At 49.9% G+C, this 17987-nt stretch overlaps 1 protein-coding gene across 2 annotated transcripts in view; it reads left to right on the plus strand.

Annotated features, from left to right (window-relative positions):
* The first annotated feature begins 4404 nt into the window (after window positions 1-4404).
* GRIN2A (glutamate ionotropic receptor NMDA type subunit 2A) overlaps window positions 4405-17987 on the plus strand; it is a 131804-nt gene continuing 118221 nt past the window's right edge. Inside the window, exons 1-2 of one of the 2 annotated variants that reach the window (XM_010213296.2) lie at window positions 4405-4491; window positions 6273-6695. In XM_010213296.2, coding sequence (XP_010211598.2) covers window positions 4474-4491; window positions 6273-6695 — 441 coding nt within the window. In that variant the 5' untranslated portion in view covers window positions 4405-4473. Of the gene's footprint in view, window positions 4492-5541; window positions 5629-6272; window positions 6696-17987 lie in introns of those variants that run through there. The other variant, XM_088524596.1, reaches the window with a different exon arrangement.

Genomic DNA, 17987 nt, shown 5'->3' on the forward strand with positions numbered 1-17987 from the left:
GCCCAAGGCTTCCCAGCTGCAGCTGAGTGTTAAGAGCCACAGGCTGAGCTTTGGGCTGTGCAGGTAGGATGTATACGAGGTAGAAACGAGGCTGTGCAGTCCCCACGTGCTCTCTATGCAGCATGTGCATAGCAGTGAATTATTTTCTTTTACACCCCTAGGGTAGAAAAGGATGGGATTGTCCATGGTAACTTTTCTGGGAAAAGGTGTGTTTATTAAGCCTGGGACTTTTGACAGTGTTATAAAGGACTCGGAAACCACCACATGCGAATTCAGCTCGAGTTACTTAGCAGGTAGGCAGGAAAGTGAAGCCTTTTGTATTTCCAGCAAGTTAAGGGAATTCCTGGGGTCCTCCTTCCTCCATGCCGCACCTGCCCCAGGAGGCCGAGCTCTGGGCTCAGGAGCTGCTGCGGGGTGGCCGGGACGCTGGCCCGGGTGGCGAGGCTGGAGCGAGCGGCGCTGGGAAGGAGCTACCGGGAGCTGCTAGTGCCGGGAGCTGGGGGCAGCAAAGGCTCTCACTCCTGTGGCACTGTGATCACAGCTGAAGGACTTTCCTATCTTGCGCTTATTCCTACTGGCTTACGTGCCTCGGGAACCTTTAGCACCTAGTGCTAATAGAGTCTGCGCCTGCAAACGAGAAATGCGCTGGATGCAAGAGCAAAATACTATCTCATCCTAAAAATAGAGCTGAGGCAACTTGGTGTTGATAAGGAGCTTCCATCGACCTTTGCAGTATTTGATTTTCTGGATTTAGAAAAAACCCTCAGCTCCCTAGCAAACCCTGCCGAGCAGAGCGCCTGGCAGCAGATGCCGCGTGGGCATCTTGGTGCTTCCCACTCGGCACAGCTTAGGCTCAGCAGCAAGTACCCCAGTGCTGAGTGTGCGGAACGCCCTTGTGTCTCCCCCAGCCAGAAGCACTTCTCTTGCAGGTCATGGGAGCTTTCCTTACGGACTGAATCAATTCTGAGAGAAGTAACCTCAGGATATTTCATGAGATTTATTTATTTTTCTTCCGCACAAGCAAGATTGATAGGACTGTGCTAGGTTACCTGTCTTCCAGATTCCTTATGTATTTTCATGGTTAGCATTTTCAAACGTAATCAGTCTGTCCATCTTCTGGAATAAATACATCTGTATTTAAACAATAATAAATACTTACATAGTGCTGCGTAATAAATATTTATATATTTGCATTTATAGAGATTTGCAATCTCTCTGTATAAATAAATATATTTTTAAAATTATATACTGACACAGACAGATTCTTATCTTAGATGCGGAAATAAAGCATGTTTCACGTGAGGCAGGAGAAAAACTATTCCTGCCTTCACGCACCAAGAACCTGCACGTCTTTAGGCAGGCTAAAAGGAGCTGGTAACTACTTGCCCAGAAGAGCTGTCATCCCGTCCCCGGGGAGGCGCCCAGGGGTGGCCGTGGGCGGTCTGGGAGGTGGGTGTGAAGGAGGCCGGGAGGGCAGGTGCCAAGGGCGGTGTGGCTCAGGCGGGATGCGTGAGCAGAGGCGCACGGCTGCGAGGCTGAGCCACAGCTCTGTCAATAGAGCAGCTCTACTTAAAAAGTGCTGGGTTCACCCTGGGAGTCTTGACCCCCCGAGGGAGATGCGAGCGATTTGGTGAATTCCCAGAGAAACAGAATTCCTTTGGAGAGCTGCCCAGCACCCTTGGGAGTAAGGGATAACTTGTGACTGGGGTGAGTGGGAGCAGGGACAGGCCAGGGCCTGGCCGTGTCTGCCGTGGGCGTCCCCGGGGCCCCCGCGCACGAAGTGGCCGTGCCACCACCGGGATGTCCCAGCACTGTGGCCTCCCCACGGGCCCTGCAGCGCTGGGACACGCTGGCGGTGCCGCCACCTCCCCCGCGCTGTGTGGGAGCCTCAGGCCGCCGTTTCATGCCTCGCTGCGCAAACTGTGCGAGGAAGGACACTGCCAAATGGGGAGCGCAGCCAGCCCGTGGTGCGAGGGCCATCTGTGACCAAGCGCTTTAGCAAGTTCAAAAGCAATTGAGTTGTTTTCCTCCATGTTTATTTTTACAGTTCCTTCAGCGTGTAGGTAAGCTGGCAGCTCCCACGGTGCCTGTTGGATACTGTGTGCGCTTTCGCTAAGCAGTAAGGGGTTGTTGAGCGGAGTCTGAGCCTTGATCGTGTGTGGCTCTGCCGAAGGGCTTAGTAGCAATAGCGCTTTCAGTTCTTGCTGCGTAGGTTTGCTTGAGGTAGAGGGATTTTGGGAATTTGTAGCAGAAAAGATACAGAAAAAATATGCTGTTACTCCTTATAGCAGTATTCCCTGAATGTAAGAGGAGACTGCTGCTGGACTAGAGGTGTTTTTAAAGCTGGAATGAGTCCAAAGTCTCTCTCCCTTAACCCGGCCAGTTACTCGTAGTGTCTTTTCTGCACTTGATTTCGCAAAGCTGGTGAAGTCTTGGGGTGCTTCCAAGCAGCAAGCGGATCTGCAGTTTGTTTCAGAGAGCTCTAATCATGGCTTAAGCTTCTGCAATGATGGCTACTCCTCTCTGGAAAATAAAGTGGCAGTACTTGGATATCTAATGTGTTCAAGAAATATTTTTCACCCATGTCTCTGGTATCGTTGCACAAGAACCAATCCTTTCAGGAAGGATGGATGTAGCCCTTCTGCTTTTGTTGCTCTTTCCAAGAGCAGGCGGCAAGATGACAGTGCTGTTTTCCTGAATCTGTGGGGTCAGTTTGGCTTTGAATTGAGCTGCATATCTGTGGTGAGCGGTTTCCAGGTGGTGCAGTGAAGCAAATGGGAGGAAAGGAACGTACACAGTGCTAGTGAGTCACAGCAGAGACGGTCCCCGCTGAGCGAGACCAGCAGCTCTGCGCCCCTCCTGTCTCCTTGTGGAGTTTCTTGGACCTGATAATTTGGCTGCTTTTTTCTGTTGGCAAATGCACTTTGAAACATGTAATTTCTAAAGGCAATTTTCTAGAGAAATGGGGAATGCTTCTGTAAATTAATGTTGCTTTGGAAAGGTCTTAGTAAAAGAAAAATCTGTGCCTTAAATGTGGATTTATGTGCTGGGCAGGGAAACCCCAGCTGGTAAATGTCCTCCCCATGTAGGATGCCAAACTTCAGCTACTGCAGTAGCTTCTTTTAGATCAGAGCACAGCTGTGTGTGGAGCGGACGATCACTTATGTATCAATGCATCTGCCTCGCAGAACAAACGTGCTCTGAGGAAACACTAAATCTGTAACTTCAGCTCCCGAGCGCATGGATGTCACTGCGTGTTAGTGCCTTGGAAGTTAAGAGTTCCCTTTTTACACACCAATTGCCAGGGTAAGTTAAAATTAAATTGTGTTTTCTTCTTCCTGCTGAATGAAGTTGGTTTCTTACCATGTTTGTAGCTTCTCTCCTTAATCTTAAACTGTAAAAATGCCTAGAAATGGTCTTGGATGTATATTAATATATTGGGCTACTTTTACAGTATTTGCCCAACTTAGTAAGCACTAATGTAGTGGAATTAAAAGAGGCTGCATTTGGGAAGAGTGTTTGTGTACTGTGAACTTTGGCCCTGGATGTTTGAGCAAACTTTGAATCTTTTTTTAATCTAATTTGTAGATTAGTTTAGACTTGAATGTGGCAGTTCAGTTATTGATTTTTAAAGGTTTTTTAAGTATAACTGAGGGAGAAATATTTGAAATAATGCTAAAGTATATCCTTAACAAATGAATGAATTCCATGAATCTAAAGTTAGAAAAGTTGGCTATTTATTGCATCAGTTTTCCAAACCAAATTGGTCAGCGTAGTCCCCACAGCACAGTCTAGACTAAATTGCTTCCAAATATGCCATATTATTTGGGATGTATGCTAGTGTTAGAGCCACATTTCTTTCCCCAGTGTGACTTGCATGTGTATTTGGGGGTCTTTAAGAACTCAAATCCCCATTTTCTCAGTAGTTTGGGTGAATTTGCTAGCTGGTGACCCTGCTGCGCTCCTTTCACAATGCTGGAGGTGCCCAGCAAGCTGCAGCAATGGGGCAGGCCTGCTGTAACCTTTGCTGAGTGTGCGCCAAGGTGGTGAAGCCTGGCAGCATCCAACCCTGAGGACCGGCCCCGTTGCCGCTGCCCGTTGTGCTGCTGGGACTAGCGCAGGGTACAGGGAAGGCAGTGAGCAGCCTCGCGACTGCCCTTTAAAAGAGGGAGGGAAAAGAGGAGGGAGGGAGGGGAGAGAGAGAGGAAAAAAAAAAAAAAAAAAAAAAAAAAAAGATGAAGGCGCCTGGGTGGCTCCTGCCAAAAGTGCAGAGCTCGGCGCGGCGGCGGCGGCTCCGCTGAACTTGAGCGAGGGGAGTTGCCAGCGCCGCCAGAGCTGCCCGCTGCTGTTTACTGCGCTGGGAGCAAGTTGCAGGATGAAATCCAGGGATTAAAGGACTTTTTTTTTTCTCGCCACCTCGCTGTTCGCAAAGGAATCCACTGAAATGCCTCGGAGGACCCCAGAGCTGGCGCTATGTGGAGGGAGAATGCAGTAAGTACCGCGCGGCAGCCGGGCACCTGCGGCCGGTGCGGCTTTTGGCGGCCGCGGCTCGTTTCAGCGGTGTCTTTAAAACACGCGGATTCGCTGGGACTAGGGGGGAGTCCCGGCAGCCTGAGCCCGCGGGCGGGTGCGCGGGGCTCGGCGCGAGCCGAAGCGGGGCCCTTACGGGAGCAGAAGAGGCTGTCCCGGCCCGCGGGAGCTGTTCCCTGCGGGGTGCTTGTTTGGAGCTCCCGGGGAACCTCCTGCCCTGCTCGTGTGGCCGCGGTCCCGCCGCGTTAATTTGATGCCCCGCACTGGGGCTCTAGTCGCTCTGTTTCGCTCCCCGGCTTGTGTCGTTGCCCCGTTCACGCCCTAACGACATCTCCCGCTCCGCTCCCGAGCCCGCGGCGGCCCCGCTGCCGTCCTGCGGCGCCGGGCAGGGGCGCGGCGCGGCCGCCGGGGGGCGCCGCGGTGCCGCGGGCGGGAGCCGCAGCCGCCGCGCGGGCGCGGGGAGGCGGCCGTGCCCCAGTCCTCCCTCGTCCCTCGCCTTCCTGTTCCTCCTCCTGCGGGCTCGGGGCGCGCGGGGCCGGCTCGGGTTCCCTCCGTGGCCCTCGCCGGGCACTGCGGCGCTCGGGCAGCCCGGGGCTTGGCACTTAGATGGGCTCCTGAGTGCTCCGTGCCCCCTCCGGCGGGAGGGGACATGCAGCACGCGCTGCCCCGGGGGCGCGAGCGTGCCTGATGGGGGTGCGCGTGGCTCGCAGGGGAGAGCTGACAAATGCCCCCCGCCCCGCCTGGGCCGCCGCGCTAGCGCTCCTGCAAGATGCTTCGCCACCAGGTCGGCTCCTGGCGGCACGGGGACTCCCCCTTGCAGCTAGCGGAGAGCCGGGTCCGGGGGCGGAGATCCCCCGGGGCGATCTTGCCGAGTCAGACCCGTGCGCCCCCTTCTCCCTCCTCCAGACAGCTCAGATCTCCTCCACGGCTCATCGCTCTCCCCGTCCCACTCGCTCTGTATTCAGCCCCCTCCAGAGATGCAGTGGAGGTATGAAGTAAGCCCGTGCGGGGATGCTCGTTCACGGAGCACCCTCCCCTTCGCCGCTGACAACTTGGAGTCTGAGAGCAGGACTCCTGAGACGCTCAAGTGAAGGCTGCGCGAGAGGAGGGAGCGGAACGAAGGCAGGATGCCGTGCTGCTGAAGCCCTTCCAGAGACGCAGCAGCCTCTGCACAAGCAGCAGCTCTCTAGGAGAGATCTTCAGGACTAAGCCCGTTTCTGGGCCCCTGCAAGATGCGTGGAGTCCGCGGGCTGTGGTTTCCAACAGACTTCTGGCTCCCTTTTAGCATTTTAAGGGAAAACACATCTTCCTATTAGTCTAAATTTTGAATAGCTGCTCAAGACAAATGAATCCAGATTTGTGCATTACCATTTTTTTAGGAGGACAAGGATAAAGAGAAGAATGTCCATTTTTGATGGTTTTGGTCATTTTATTTTTTTTAGCCATCCAAGAAGCATATTAATGGGTCTTTCCTCTGGACTTGTGCTACATTTTTTGCATAGCTTGTGGGAGGCCAGTTATAATATAATCTGTCACTGGCAAGGCACCTTTTTGGTGGGAGGTAAGGGGCTTGAATTGAAACTAAGGTGAAGAACACACTGTGAGGAGCTGCTAAAGTCTGCATTGTGTCCAGATGCTTTCTGTTTAAAAACTTCGTTGGAGATATACAGTATTTATATATATATATATTTCCTCTCTATGCCTTTTTTTGCCTCTCTTATGCAATGTGATCATTTTTACAGGGTACAAAGCTGGCAAAGATGAGGAAAATTGGCTGTGCTCTCCTGGTACTTCAAGCTCTTCTGGCGCCTTTGGATCTTGTTCATGGAGCAGAGAAAAATTATCCTGTCCTTAACATTGCAGTGATTTTGGGAAGGACCAAGTATATCACAGAGAGAGATATCCGAGCTCTGTGGACCAGGGAAATGTCAGCAGACCTGACGGTTGATGTCAACGTAGTGACCCTGCTGGTGAACCAGACTGACCCTAAGAGCATCATAACACATGTCTGTGACTTGATGTCAGGCACCAAGATCCATGGAGTGGTTTTTGGAGACGATACGGATCAGGAGGCAGTAGCTCAGATTTTGGATTTTATTTCATCTCAGACTTCTATTCCGATTCTTGGAATTCACGGCGGGGCCTCCATGATAATGGCAGACAAGGTAGGAAAACTTATTCAAAGCTTTTGGTAGTCTAATGTACTTCACTCTGTTGATCTCTATAGTGAATAATCATCACATGCAGTTCGGAAAAGGATAGCTCTAATGGTCCTCTTTGTACTTTGAAAAAGAATGAAAGATATGGAGCAGTGCACTTCTTGACTGCTCATTGAATATTCTGAAATACTTTGGCATTCATGTCTGAAACTCAACTTTCTTCCACTGTGAAAGTCCTGATGAAACTTTATTCTCTACCAAACTGAATGCTGATTAGCTTAGAAATTTTGCTAGCAAATATGACATATTGCTTTAAAAGTAACAACAAAGTAGGCCAATAAAATGATTATATGAAGAAGACAGAAAATTATAAACGAATGCAATTGTGCAGTGCTCGGTGTTACAGAACATTCACGTTGGACTGGTGGTTTGTGATCTGCTGTCACTTATAAATTAAGTAGTCTGGCAAACAGCCCCTTATATTCGCTGTATTCATTAAGTTGGAGTTCTGCTAACTGGCAGTTTAAGTTCATACTCTACTGCATGCAAATCTGCAGTGTGGTTGCTGAACTGTGCAGATAATGACAAATTTGTTTTGTTGGAAAACACTTCTTTATATAATGTGCTGTAAGGCTGTGCAACGGCAGACGTGTGTGACTCACGTATGCAGCTCATCCTCCTCAGCGCTCTCCTGATTCTCTTAATTCGCCCCTCACTGCACGGGTGCTCGGGAAGCGATTGAGGCTCCGGCTCTGGCACCAGCGGGCGCTCAGCGCCCCTGAGCCTCAGCTCTTGGCCGGGCTGCTATGAGGGGCCTGGCGGAGCAGCACAGCAGCTTTTGTATTGTTTTACTCATTTCTTGGTACTTCTAGGGTTTCTTATTACTTATTGTTGGCTTTCGATTAGGACTTCAAGCATTCCCTGAATCTATGTGAGAAGGCAGTTGGATACGTTGGTCCCTAACCAGGGGAAAGAGGCTGCAGGAGAGCTGCAGTGATTAGTTGCAGCGGAGGAATCACTGTAGCATTTCCCTAACTTTTTCTCTCTTTACTAACTGGGAATTAACTAACTGGGAATAACATTATCTTATTTCTTAGTGTTTTGAGCAAGTTACCTTTAAAACTTGTCATATGAAGGTCCAAGTTAGTGCTGAATTACTGCAGAGAGGCTGTAGCAACAGCCTGGAGCCCTGATTAATACCGAGCAATCGCTGCAGCCCGTGCTGCGAACTGGCATTAAGGCAGTGGCCAGGTCACAGCAACAGGTAATCTGTAGGCGTTCAGCTGCGGTACAGCTGCGCTGCTCTTCTTCAAATTGTATGTACTTAGGCGTTTTATTGAATGTACTTCATGTACGTTACTAATGTACATGTACTAATGTACTTCACTTTTTCTCCTGGTATAAACTGGTATAAAAACATTTGCAACTGAAGACCCCAGACCCCATGAGTGATGGAGCATTGGGAAAAATCCTTATGACTTCAGCTTCATGCTCAGTACTTGATGCAGGATGTTACTGATACAGATTTTTTTTTTTTTATGCTTGCACAGAGGGCTCTAGAAAGTGAAATAGGTGTATTTTTCCTGTCTCGGTGTGTGAATAGTATTTCTATTATTTATTCTATTATTCATTAATATTGCTATTATTATTATCGCCTTTGCTTTTGAGGGCCATTGCAGTTTGTTACTGAAATATTTTCTTGCTGAAACTTAGCTTCTAAGATTGCTCTTGGGAAATGGAGCTTGTTCCGTTGCGTGATAAGACAGTCCAGTAGAGCCGTCTGCCAGTGTGCAGTGGCTCAAAGAGGCTGAAGGAAGGGCTTGCTCAGGTAACCAAAATAGCCTTAATTTTTAACTTGATGAGCAGTGTGTTTTGCACGCGGAGATGGAAGACCACAGGAGGGAGGCTCGCATGTGTCTCTGAATTCCCCTTCAATTGGGACTGAATCCCGGGTGGGTGGAGGTAAAAGATGTGCAGTGCTGCTGTAAAGGCAGAGTGGAGAAGGACTGCAAGTGTGAAACTGTCAGGGTTTTGAGCCAAGCCAGTGTTAAGATTTCGGTCAAAACACACACTTCTTCCAAATCTGTGCGTGTGTGTAGGCAGTACCCGTGTGTTTGTGGTCTGCCGGGCACTGAGGCCAGGTATCGTTATGAACTGCCCTAAATGTGATCTCGCTGGGACGCAGGAGTGAGACTTGTCACCTCGTCACCTCTAGTGTTCTCTTCTTCCAGAGACCTCGTGGGAGCGCCCTGCTCCGTATTGTTAAGTACTGCTTTGATGGGAACTTCATTTGAAGATCCATCTCCTCAATAAAATCACAAGTCCTCCAGGTGCCTAGACAGGATCCACGCACACATTCCAGGCCACGCTGGCTGCTGCAGGCAGTGGCGGGCAGCACGCCGTCCCGCACGGCGCTGTTCTGATGCCGCGGCTCTGCCGAGGGCCAGACGCCTCCTCTCTCGCCGCTGCCTCGGGCTGGTATGAGCTCAGCTGCAAGGAGGAGTGTCGCTGGATACGGGCTATGAAAATCACGGCAGACGTGTGGGGTTCAGAGATCGGCCAGCAAAGCTGGTGCCATCTGACCTGTCTTCACCCAACATCTGCTGTCAGGACCTTACCAAGAAGCCAGCGTGACACTTCCAGGATAAATGGGATCCCCCGGCAGCCCAATACGCTGTTAGCATTCCCCCTGGGCAGCGTGGAGATCCTGAAGGACAAACACTTGGACAAGTGTCTTGCTCTGGGGGAAGCACTGGCAGTCAGGGTGCACCGCTCAGTAGCATCCAAGGGGGTGGCAGGTTTCCAGTGGGTCTCCAATGAAGTGATGTTTCTGGAAACAGCTCTAGAAATGTTAAGCAAAATAGACTTTTGCTTTTCCCCCAAATAAGTATAATGTTTGCTTAAATTATTGCTGCCAACTATATTCTTTCTAGTCACAATAATGACTTTTCTTAGGTTAGTATGAAAGCCCTTTTACAACTATTACCAGCTTCGAGGTTCCCTTTTGCCAAAAGCCTTTTGTCCCAATAAGTAAGCAGGGGCTTGTGGAATACTCGGGGTTAGAAGGGCTCGCTGGAGGTGACCTGATCCAGCCGTGGCTCTTTGGGCTGCAGCCTGGGCCCGCGGGCTGGGATGGGCCCTCCTGCTCGCAGTGCGGCCCCGGCTACGGCTGGCCGTGGCTACCAGAAGGGCGCACTGCTGACCCGCGCCTGCTGCGCCGCAGGGCCGTCTGGACGGGCAATAGGTAGCGAGCTCAACCCTTGGACCCTGTGGAATCATTCTCTGCGCGTGGCCATCTTCCAAGTATTTCACTGATGTACTTGCAAGATTTGCATTGCCTCTTGTTCTCATCTTGGGAGGGATCTGCCTGGCGTCGCTGTGTTCTCCTGTGTTCCTGGGACACGAAAACCATTCCACACTTGGGTGTCCAACTGGTTAATGTGTGCAGCACCTATCCCCACCCTGGCCCTGGTACTGAGCCTTCCCTCCTCAGCAGGATGCACCCTTGAGCTCTGCTCTGGCAGTTCCTCTGCAACGTATCTTCATAGGGAGGTGTCCGCATCGAAGCAATGCGTGTGTTTTCTTTCTTTATGTGCTTAAGCGTGTTTCACTTAACGTTTTACAAACATTTGGGATGAATGGAGGGGGAGTTTGATTTCTTCTCCAGCAGAATCTCTGCTGGAGATGCTGGGCTCATCACTTGGTGCAGCTTCATTGCGAGCCGCCAGGCTGGCGGAGGCTCTGTCCCGCTCATCTGGTTGATCCCAAAAAGAGGTCTTGTGTTTTTGCAGAAAAATCTTATATTTAGGTTTCTTAATTTGCACTTACTGATAACTGTTATTGACACAAACATGGTACTGCACTCCTGAGCATCATGTTAACTTTTGGCCATGGTTGATTCTACAAAAGATTAGAAAATTCAAGTGTATAGTAAAAACCAGCTATATTCATTTACCTTATATTTCACGTCTAGAAATAATATCTTGCACTTCTCCCATCTTGCTTCCATTGTACGTAAGTAATATTTCCAGCTTCTGCCTCATGCAAAAGGAGCAGCTAAACATGATTTATTTCTTTCATTCCTTCCTTCCTTCTGCTGCTATGGCAAGCATAACTTTTGGGAATTGAGTTTTATTTTGAACTGCAACAAAAATGTTGTGGAGACCTCTTGCAAGACTGTATCCACTTGACCACATCCACAAAATCGATAGGACTATCCACAAATATTTAAAAAGTCTCTTGCACATCAGTGAAGATGCTCATTATCTGCAGTGTTGTCTTCTGTTTCCAGGTACCATAATCCTTGCTGATATTAAATGCTTGCAGTTATCCTCGAAATGTCCTGGCGAGATGGATGAGGTGAGGGAATGAGGCCCTTCTGCTGAGCTCTGCCCGGGGTGGTCGCCAGCCTGGCGCCAGCGGTGCCCGAGGATGCACGTGGCCGGTGCCGTGCCAGGAAAGCAGCACCGTGCACCAGCGGGAAAGCAAAGCCTGGCAGGCCCCAACTGTTTCCTGTCCGTTAAGCCCTGTGACGAGCGGGGCAGCTTGGTGCACGCTCCTGCTCTTCTCCTTGCACTCCGTTCTGCCCCCTCCTCCTCTGCCTCCCTCTCCCTGAGCTCTGGAGTTGTGTGGATTTTACAGAGGGAGCCCAGCCTGGATCGTCTCCAAGCCATCTGTCACCATATTGTTTGTTTAAATCCTTGGGGCATTTTCTTCAGTACTTCACTGAAATAAATAAATAAAAACGGAGCGGCATCACTGGCCACTTCTATTGGATTTAGACGTAATGCCCTTGGGCGGGCAGGCCTGTGCTCGCAGCGGCGCTGGCTGCGCAGGCCGCGGGAGCGCACGCGGTTCGCTGTGCCGGCCACGAGCCTCTCCCCTTGGGCCCGGGAGAGGGCCCTGGCTCGCGTGGTGCCCGGCGAGCCCTGCGCTGCTGTGTCACCGCTGTCCCCGGGCATCGCAGGGAGGGGTGCGGGGAAGGGCGACGCCAGGGTGCGGGCAGGCCGTGCCGTGGCCCGCGCCGCCCCGCTGCCTTCCTCGGAGCTCGCGTGCGGGCAGGCTGAGTGCTGTGAGCCGGGGTGGCCTGAGAGGAGGAGAGCCCAGAAGCCAAAGCAATTTACCATTGAGGGAAGAGCTAAATTCCTCTGGGAAAAGGTCTGCAGCTCCTGCAGCCCTGACTTGCAAATTTGTGACCGACATCTGGTTTTAGTATCGACTGTTAGTGCATCCTGCACGGATTAAAGAAATCCTTCCTAAACCTGTAGTTCTGGGCAACTTGGGCAATGAAAGCTGTTGCCACTGTCCTGGTCCGCGTGCCAGTGCAAGGCTGAGTGGTAAAGCAGCCAAGGAAAGAAGGCAGCTTCCCAGCGGGGTGGATATTCCCGTTTCTAGGAAGCTCGCTAGAGCAGACTCCTCCTGTGGAAGCGAAGATGGAAGCGAAGTCGGCTAGGGGAGCGCACGCTTCCCATGTTAGCACCACGTGCCCTTTCTAAAATGGGCTTTTAAAGTAAGCTCCCACATAGAGCTGTTCCAGTGTAAGACCGCTCTGACACTCTTACAGTCAGTGTTGTAATTTGGGGAACGAAATTTCACGTTGCCTTTCGATGCAGCTAGGCCGGGCTGTTTCCGTGTCACCGCGGGGTCACTGCTGGCCTTGCCCTGCGGCCGCCGGTGCCTCCATGCAGCCCAGTCTCAGCAGCGCGTTTAATCCATGGCACTGCCGGCTGCTAAGCAGCTTAGCTGGTGTTCGGTTCCTCTTTAGACACTGTGTCTTGCTTCTAGGGTCCTAACTTCTGTTTCAGGATTCTGTGCTGGTCATCTTGGTGATGTAAAGTTTTGACCGCCTGTATTTACCAGCTTCTCTTTCCACACGACTAGAGCTAACAGGAATGGTTTGTTTTCACTACATTGATTTTGTGTCTAGTGGCAACACATTGCATATGTAAAGCCACTATGAAAGAAGAAGGAGCAAGGGTTTTATAGCCACCTTCCAGCTCGACACAATTTACAACACAATTAGGAGCGACAGTTATAATTGGATAAACAGAAAATAGAATTAAGGTAATCTGTTCTAAGTGCACAACATTCCTATAATGAGTTGCTTTTAGGAATTGCAGAAACATATAATTACCAAACAAATTACATGTTATTTTTTTGTGTGTGAGGCTAATTAAGAGTTCTGGGTAAATTGTGTTGGCAGAAGCACCACAGCTCTATGAAATACCTAATTGGGAAAAGATAAGGCTTGCGAATTCATCATAAGAAAACAGATGCAGAAACTCTGGAAGCCGCCTGCGTTCCAGCCAAGTAACATTCAGGAAGGTCCGTTTTGGATAGTCACCATTACCTTGTAGTGATGAAGCTGTCTGCATCTGGTTTGTTTTGTTTTGATCAACTCGGCATCCCCTCCTCTGGCTTTAGGTGTTTGAACTCACTCTGTTATCTGCAAAACAGCTGAAATTTCCTGTTGTGAAATCTCACATCTAACGAAAGCTGCTGTGGATGGCGGCACGCTTAGCATGCCAAACATGAAGCCGTAACACTTAACTAGGTAACAGCAAATTGAATTGGTGCAGGAGTTGTGAAAAGAAACAACTTGCTTAGATCGCTTGCTCTCAGGCTGTTTTTCTTCTGCAGGGCTCTCTATATGCAAATCTCCTTCCCCAAACAGCTGCTTCTAATGCCACCCTCTCGTTGCCTTCCTTTGTGCCCATCCATTTGCCCTTTCTCTTGCAGCCTCAGCCGTGACCCGAGCCAAGGGGCTCCTTTCCCTGGCATCCTGCACCGGCGCATGGGCCGGTGGGGACTACGACTAGCCAGGGCCACCTTAGTGGCAATGCAGTAGCAGCAGGAACTGCTCCCCTGTAATGAAAGGGGCCTGTTTGCACATGGAGAAAAGTATGGAAAAAACCCCCAAAAGATGCAAACTTGAAGCCTAGTTTCTCTCTCGGTAATTCTGCTGGATCCCTGGCTTGGGATTCTGGGCAATGCTGTGCCTTTTCCAAGGGCTCCGTGGCGTGTTGCTTGGCCTGCTGGCTGCAGGGAAGTTGCCGGAGCACCCCTGTCTGTGCATCCCTCTGCTAATGACGTCTCAATTGCCCCGCTGCCTTTCGTGAGTTCTCATAGTCCCCAGGACTCTGAGTGGGTGTTGGGGTCCCCCCAGCCTGCGGGTGCTGTCCCCCCTAATTCTGCTGTGCTCCCTCCTGGCTAGTGCGTCCAGCACTGACCTACACCAAGGTAATCCCTAGGCAATCCTCCTCTTCTATCAAAAGAATTTGTAGCAGCAAATGTACTTTTTTTTTCCTTTCTACCTATGCCAATATTCTCTCTGAACACTTCGATTAGGTGCTTTAGAGGACTGGCAATTATTTTGGATTTTAGGACGGCCATGTGAAAATATATTAAGATTCCATTCATCTATCACTGATTCTCAGTGTAGTTGATCAGAATTTGAGGTTTCCCACTGGGGACTTCAGAGTGCTTGGGGACGTGGCTGACATGGAAATGGATGAAAACAAATTGCTGCACATGGCGCTGTTGATTCCCCAGTCCTCTCCTGCACCGGCCATGCAAACGGGCCCTGCAATTTCTGCAAAATGTTATTTCAAGCTGCCTGTTTCCTGGTGCTTGGAACTTGGCCTGTGGTTACATGCCCCACACAAAGCTGCACAACAAGAATTACAGAAATGCTGGGGTGGATTGAACGAGTTTGGTTATTTCACGAGGGTGAAAACCAGCAACATATTCCGAGAAGGAAATATGGGGAAGTGCCACATGAGGAGCGTCTTGGTTTGGCGCTTCTTCCAGGGCAAGCTCACTTGCAAATAGAAAAATACTGTTTGTATCATCTCTTTTTTTTTCTCCCCAGTTGACCAAAGTCAGCAAATGTCCTTCATGATATTTGCCAGATGTTATTGCATTTTTTTTTCACGTAAGGTCATGTAGCACACGCTTTTCCTTTTTAACCTTCCCCGGGACACAGGCTTCTCACTACAATCTCTTCTGCTTTGCCATGACTGTTCTTTACTATCTACCACCATTTTGAAGCATAAGAATTTTTGGAATATTTCTAGCAAGGAGTGAATAAGTCATATTGCACTAAATGGGTGATAGAGGACAGATGTAAAGGACAAAAAAATCCTGGTGCTTTTAAAATATTTTGAGCAGTTTTCAGTAGCTTTTCAGTGTATACAAATGTGTTTGCCTTTCCCATTAGTGATTAAAAGCGCATCCTATGGTTTCCGAATATACAATTTAGGTGAGCGTGCGGGTGGTTAGCGTGGCAGCCGGGAGCGGGCGTTAGCCGGGAGCAGGGCCGCAGCGCACGGCCCTTCCCGGCGCCTTCGCCCGCGCGTGGCCCGGCCTGCGCCTCGCTGCGGACCCCCCTCTGCAGGACTGCGCGCTCGATCGTGCTGCTCGCAGCAAGAGCCCGACGTCCTGAAACAGGGACTTGCTTCATCCTGCAGTGCAGAGCGGCTCGGGAATCTGTACTCCCGTGTTTGTCCCCCTGCTGCGCAGTGACACCTTAGTGGGCAGTGCCTCGAAGCGGGGGAAAACCTGAGCTGAAACGGGCCTCGCGTTGCTGGCTTCCCAGCCTGGGCTCCTTTCCTTCGCAGGGCTGGTAAACAAAGCACAGGCCTGCCAGCCTTTCCAAGCTGCCCACAGAAGAGGTGAGCAAAGGCACTGTGAACACAGTGTCTAAGGAAAATGTTCTCGCTCCCTCAGCTTCCTATATCAAATCTGTACGGTTACTCCCTGTTGGACTGGTTTAATTATTTGTTTTTCCGTCTGCAGAGAGTCTGTTCCTGAAGTAACTTCCAAAAGCCTTGCCCGAGCGGAGCCCCCAGACGGGCAGTGACAGTGGTCGCAGGACAGGCTCGTGCGGCAGCCGGGAGCCTCTGGCTGTCCTGGCGTGCGGGTTGCTGCTCTGTGCCCGGGGTGGACGTTGTGGAGCATAAACCTCACAGGCTCACATCCAAAAATGTCTGTGCCCCTTTTCCATCCCGCCTGTATTTCCTTGGGAAAAACAAACACAAACTTCTGCCTTGATACAGTTGTCCTATGAAAGCTTGTGTCAGCAAATTCAGGCCCCTTTAATTTAGATGTAATCCAGCCTGATCTGCACAGATTTCTGGCCATCGTGCAAGGAAGCTGCAGGTAAGTGGCTCGTTGGGCAGTGCTACCCTCCATCTTTTGCTTTTAGCAATTTCTGTGCTGGCGTTCGTGATCCATTTGCTAAAAATAGACCCAGCGCAGAGAAATGGAAATAGATATTTTGCAGCTAACGTGTGCATCATGCTTTTGGGTACAGTGGCAAAGAGAAAGTAGTTGAAGCTTCCAGCAGTCTGTGTGTGCACATATGGTTCATGAAGCTGCAATATGTGAAACTATTTCTGTGCTCTTCCCAGCCAAAGTTGGTCTTCAGTCAGTCACGGTGCTGCCACCCGGCACTTGTCCTTGGCGCCTGGGATTTGGCCCAAATTAATTTCCTGCTCAGAGAAGGGCTAAGAACTTGAGCTCAGCATTAACAGCTCTTCTGGATTGTAGTAGGTGTCTGCAGAAACGCACTATTTTGATTTCAAATTAAACTATTTCTGACTCTGGGCAAGATCTTAATTTTTGGCTTAATCGAATCTTTGCCATAAGCAAATCTAATTCTGGCACCCTATTTCAGTTGCACAGACTCTCCTTTCTGACTAAGGATTGGAAGGATTAACCCAGATTTTAGCAGTTCTCTCCATAACCGGGTAGATAGGATTAAAATCTCTGCGTTGTTCATTGTCACTCTTTATTTTGATTTTAAAATATTTGTTTTGTCTGTTGACCATGACTAAAAATAATGAAACTCTTTGGAGGATAAAAGCAGAGCTAAAGAGCAACATGTTGAACTCACTGGGTAAGATGCATTTCCATAAGAAAGTATTGCATGTTTGCAGGAACATAAGATAGAGAATTTATCAGATTCCTGATTAATTTTGCAATTTGCAGTTGTACTGAACTTAGCAGCTAGAAAACATCAGGTATTTTGTCAAAATGTAGATGAGTGAAATAAGAATGGAATATAATGGAGTTTAATAGCACCAAACTGGGAACATCTTGCTAATAACTGGTTGTATGTAGTAAGCTCTTCTGTGCCAGTGAGGTCCACAATTAGGCACGTGTTTTCCTAAAGCCTTTTTGCTAGTATCTCCGTTAGAAAGAGAATAATTTTCCTTCCCTGTACAGGAAATTTGGGGATTGTGTCTGCAGTTAGTCCCCCGCATCCTGGAATTGGCCTGGCTAGTTCTGTTGTAGCTTCAGAAATCGGTCCCTGCCGTGTGTGACTCTAAGTGTGCTGACGATTTACTGCAGGTGGAGAGCAGGGCCGAAGTGATGTGCTGATGGATGCTACATACGGTCTGCAGCACGAGCGGTGCTGTTTATAAATAATTTTTACTTTGGAAATGACTGAACAGCAATTCAGATAAATTCTTTCATAGTGATGGTGCTTTTTTCTTCCCTGAAGCAATTCGGGTTTCTTCCAGACTTCATTAATATTGGAATTAGCATAATCTGTTTGGTTCTTGCAGCTGTTGCTTTTGCAGGGACCTGCAGAAGTCCGTTATTTTGTGATAAAGTGCTTATTGATGTGAATAGGTGGTGGTGCATGCAGGCGAGGCCAGGCCCAGGTGTGGAGGTGCTGCAGGAAGCCGCTGCAGCCGCCGCGTTTTGCTCCTGAGGGAGAGCAGCGAGCGGCTCCAAGCGGCCTCGGGTTCCCAGGGTGGTTTTTGGCGTTGCTGCAGTGTCCCTGGCCTGCCTGCACGGGGAGGAAGGTGAAGGAGGGCATGGAGGTGTGATGGATGCATCTTATCCTGAACCACAAATCTTATCTGTGCTTTGGGTGCACGGCCCCATGCTGTTAAACAGGGCAGTCCGATGCGTTGGAAAGTGGTAGTGTCGGCTTGTGAATTCCCTTTCCTTTTTCTGGTGGGGGAATATGGCTTAATCTCTGCATTAGCAAAGCTGGTGTCATTTAGCATGTGTGGTTTTCCTGATTTAGCTGAGGATCGTGTGTCGTTCCTTGCTGTATGTCGAAGCAGAAAGGAGGGGAAAGGGAGCAGAGTCTTGCAGGGAAGCAAAGTGCTGCCGGTGCCACCGAGACACCAGGATCCTCTCGCCCTGTCCCGGGCAGGGGCTCCCCTTCCTCACAGGGAAACTGTGGGGCAGTAATTCTCGCTCCCTGGGTGATGTTACAGTTCCTCCAATTTGTATCAATATGCCGTTGGAAATGCCTGCGCCGCTTTGCAAGCCCATCTG

This window comes from Tinamus guttatus, unplaced genomic scaffold, assembly GCF_059628265.1.
Source record: "Tinamus guttatus ecotype Peru unplaced genomic scaffold, ASM5962826v1 Tinamus_guttatus_pri_ptg000212l, whole genome shotgun sequence".
NCBI classification, from domain to species: Eukaryota; Metazoa; Chordata; class Aves; order Tinamiformes; family Tinamidae; genus Tinamus; species Tinamus guttatus.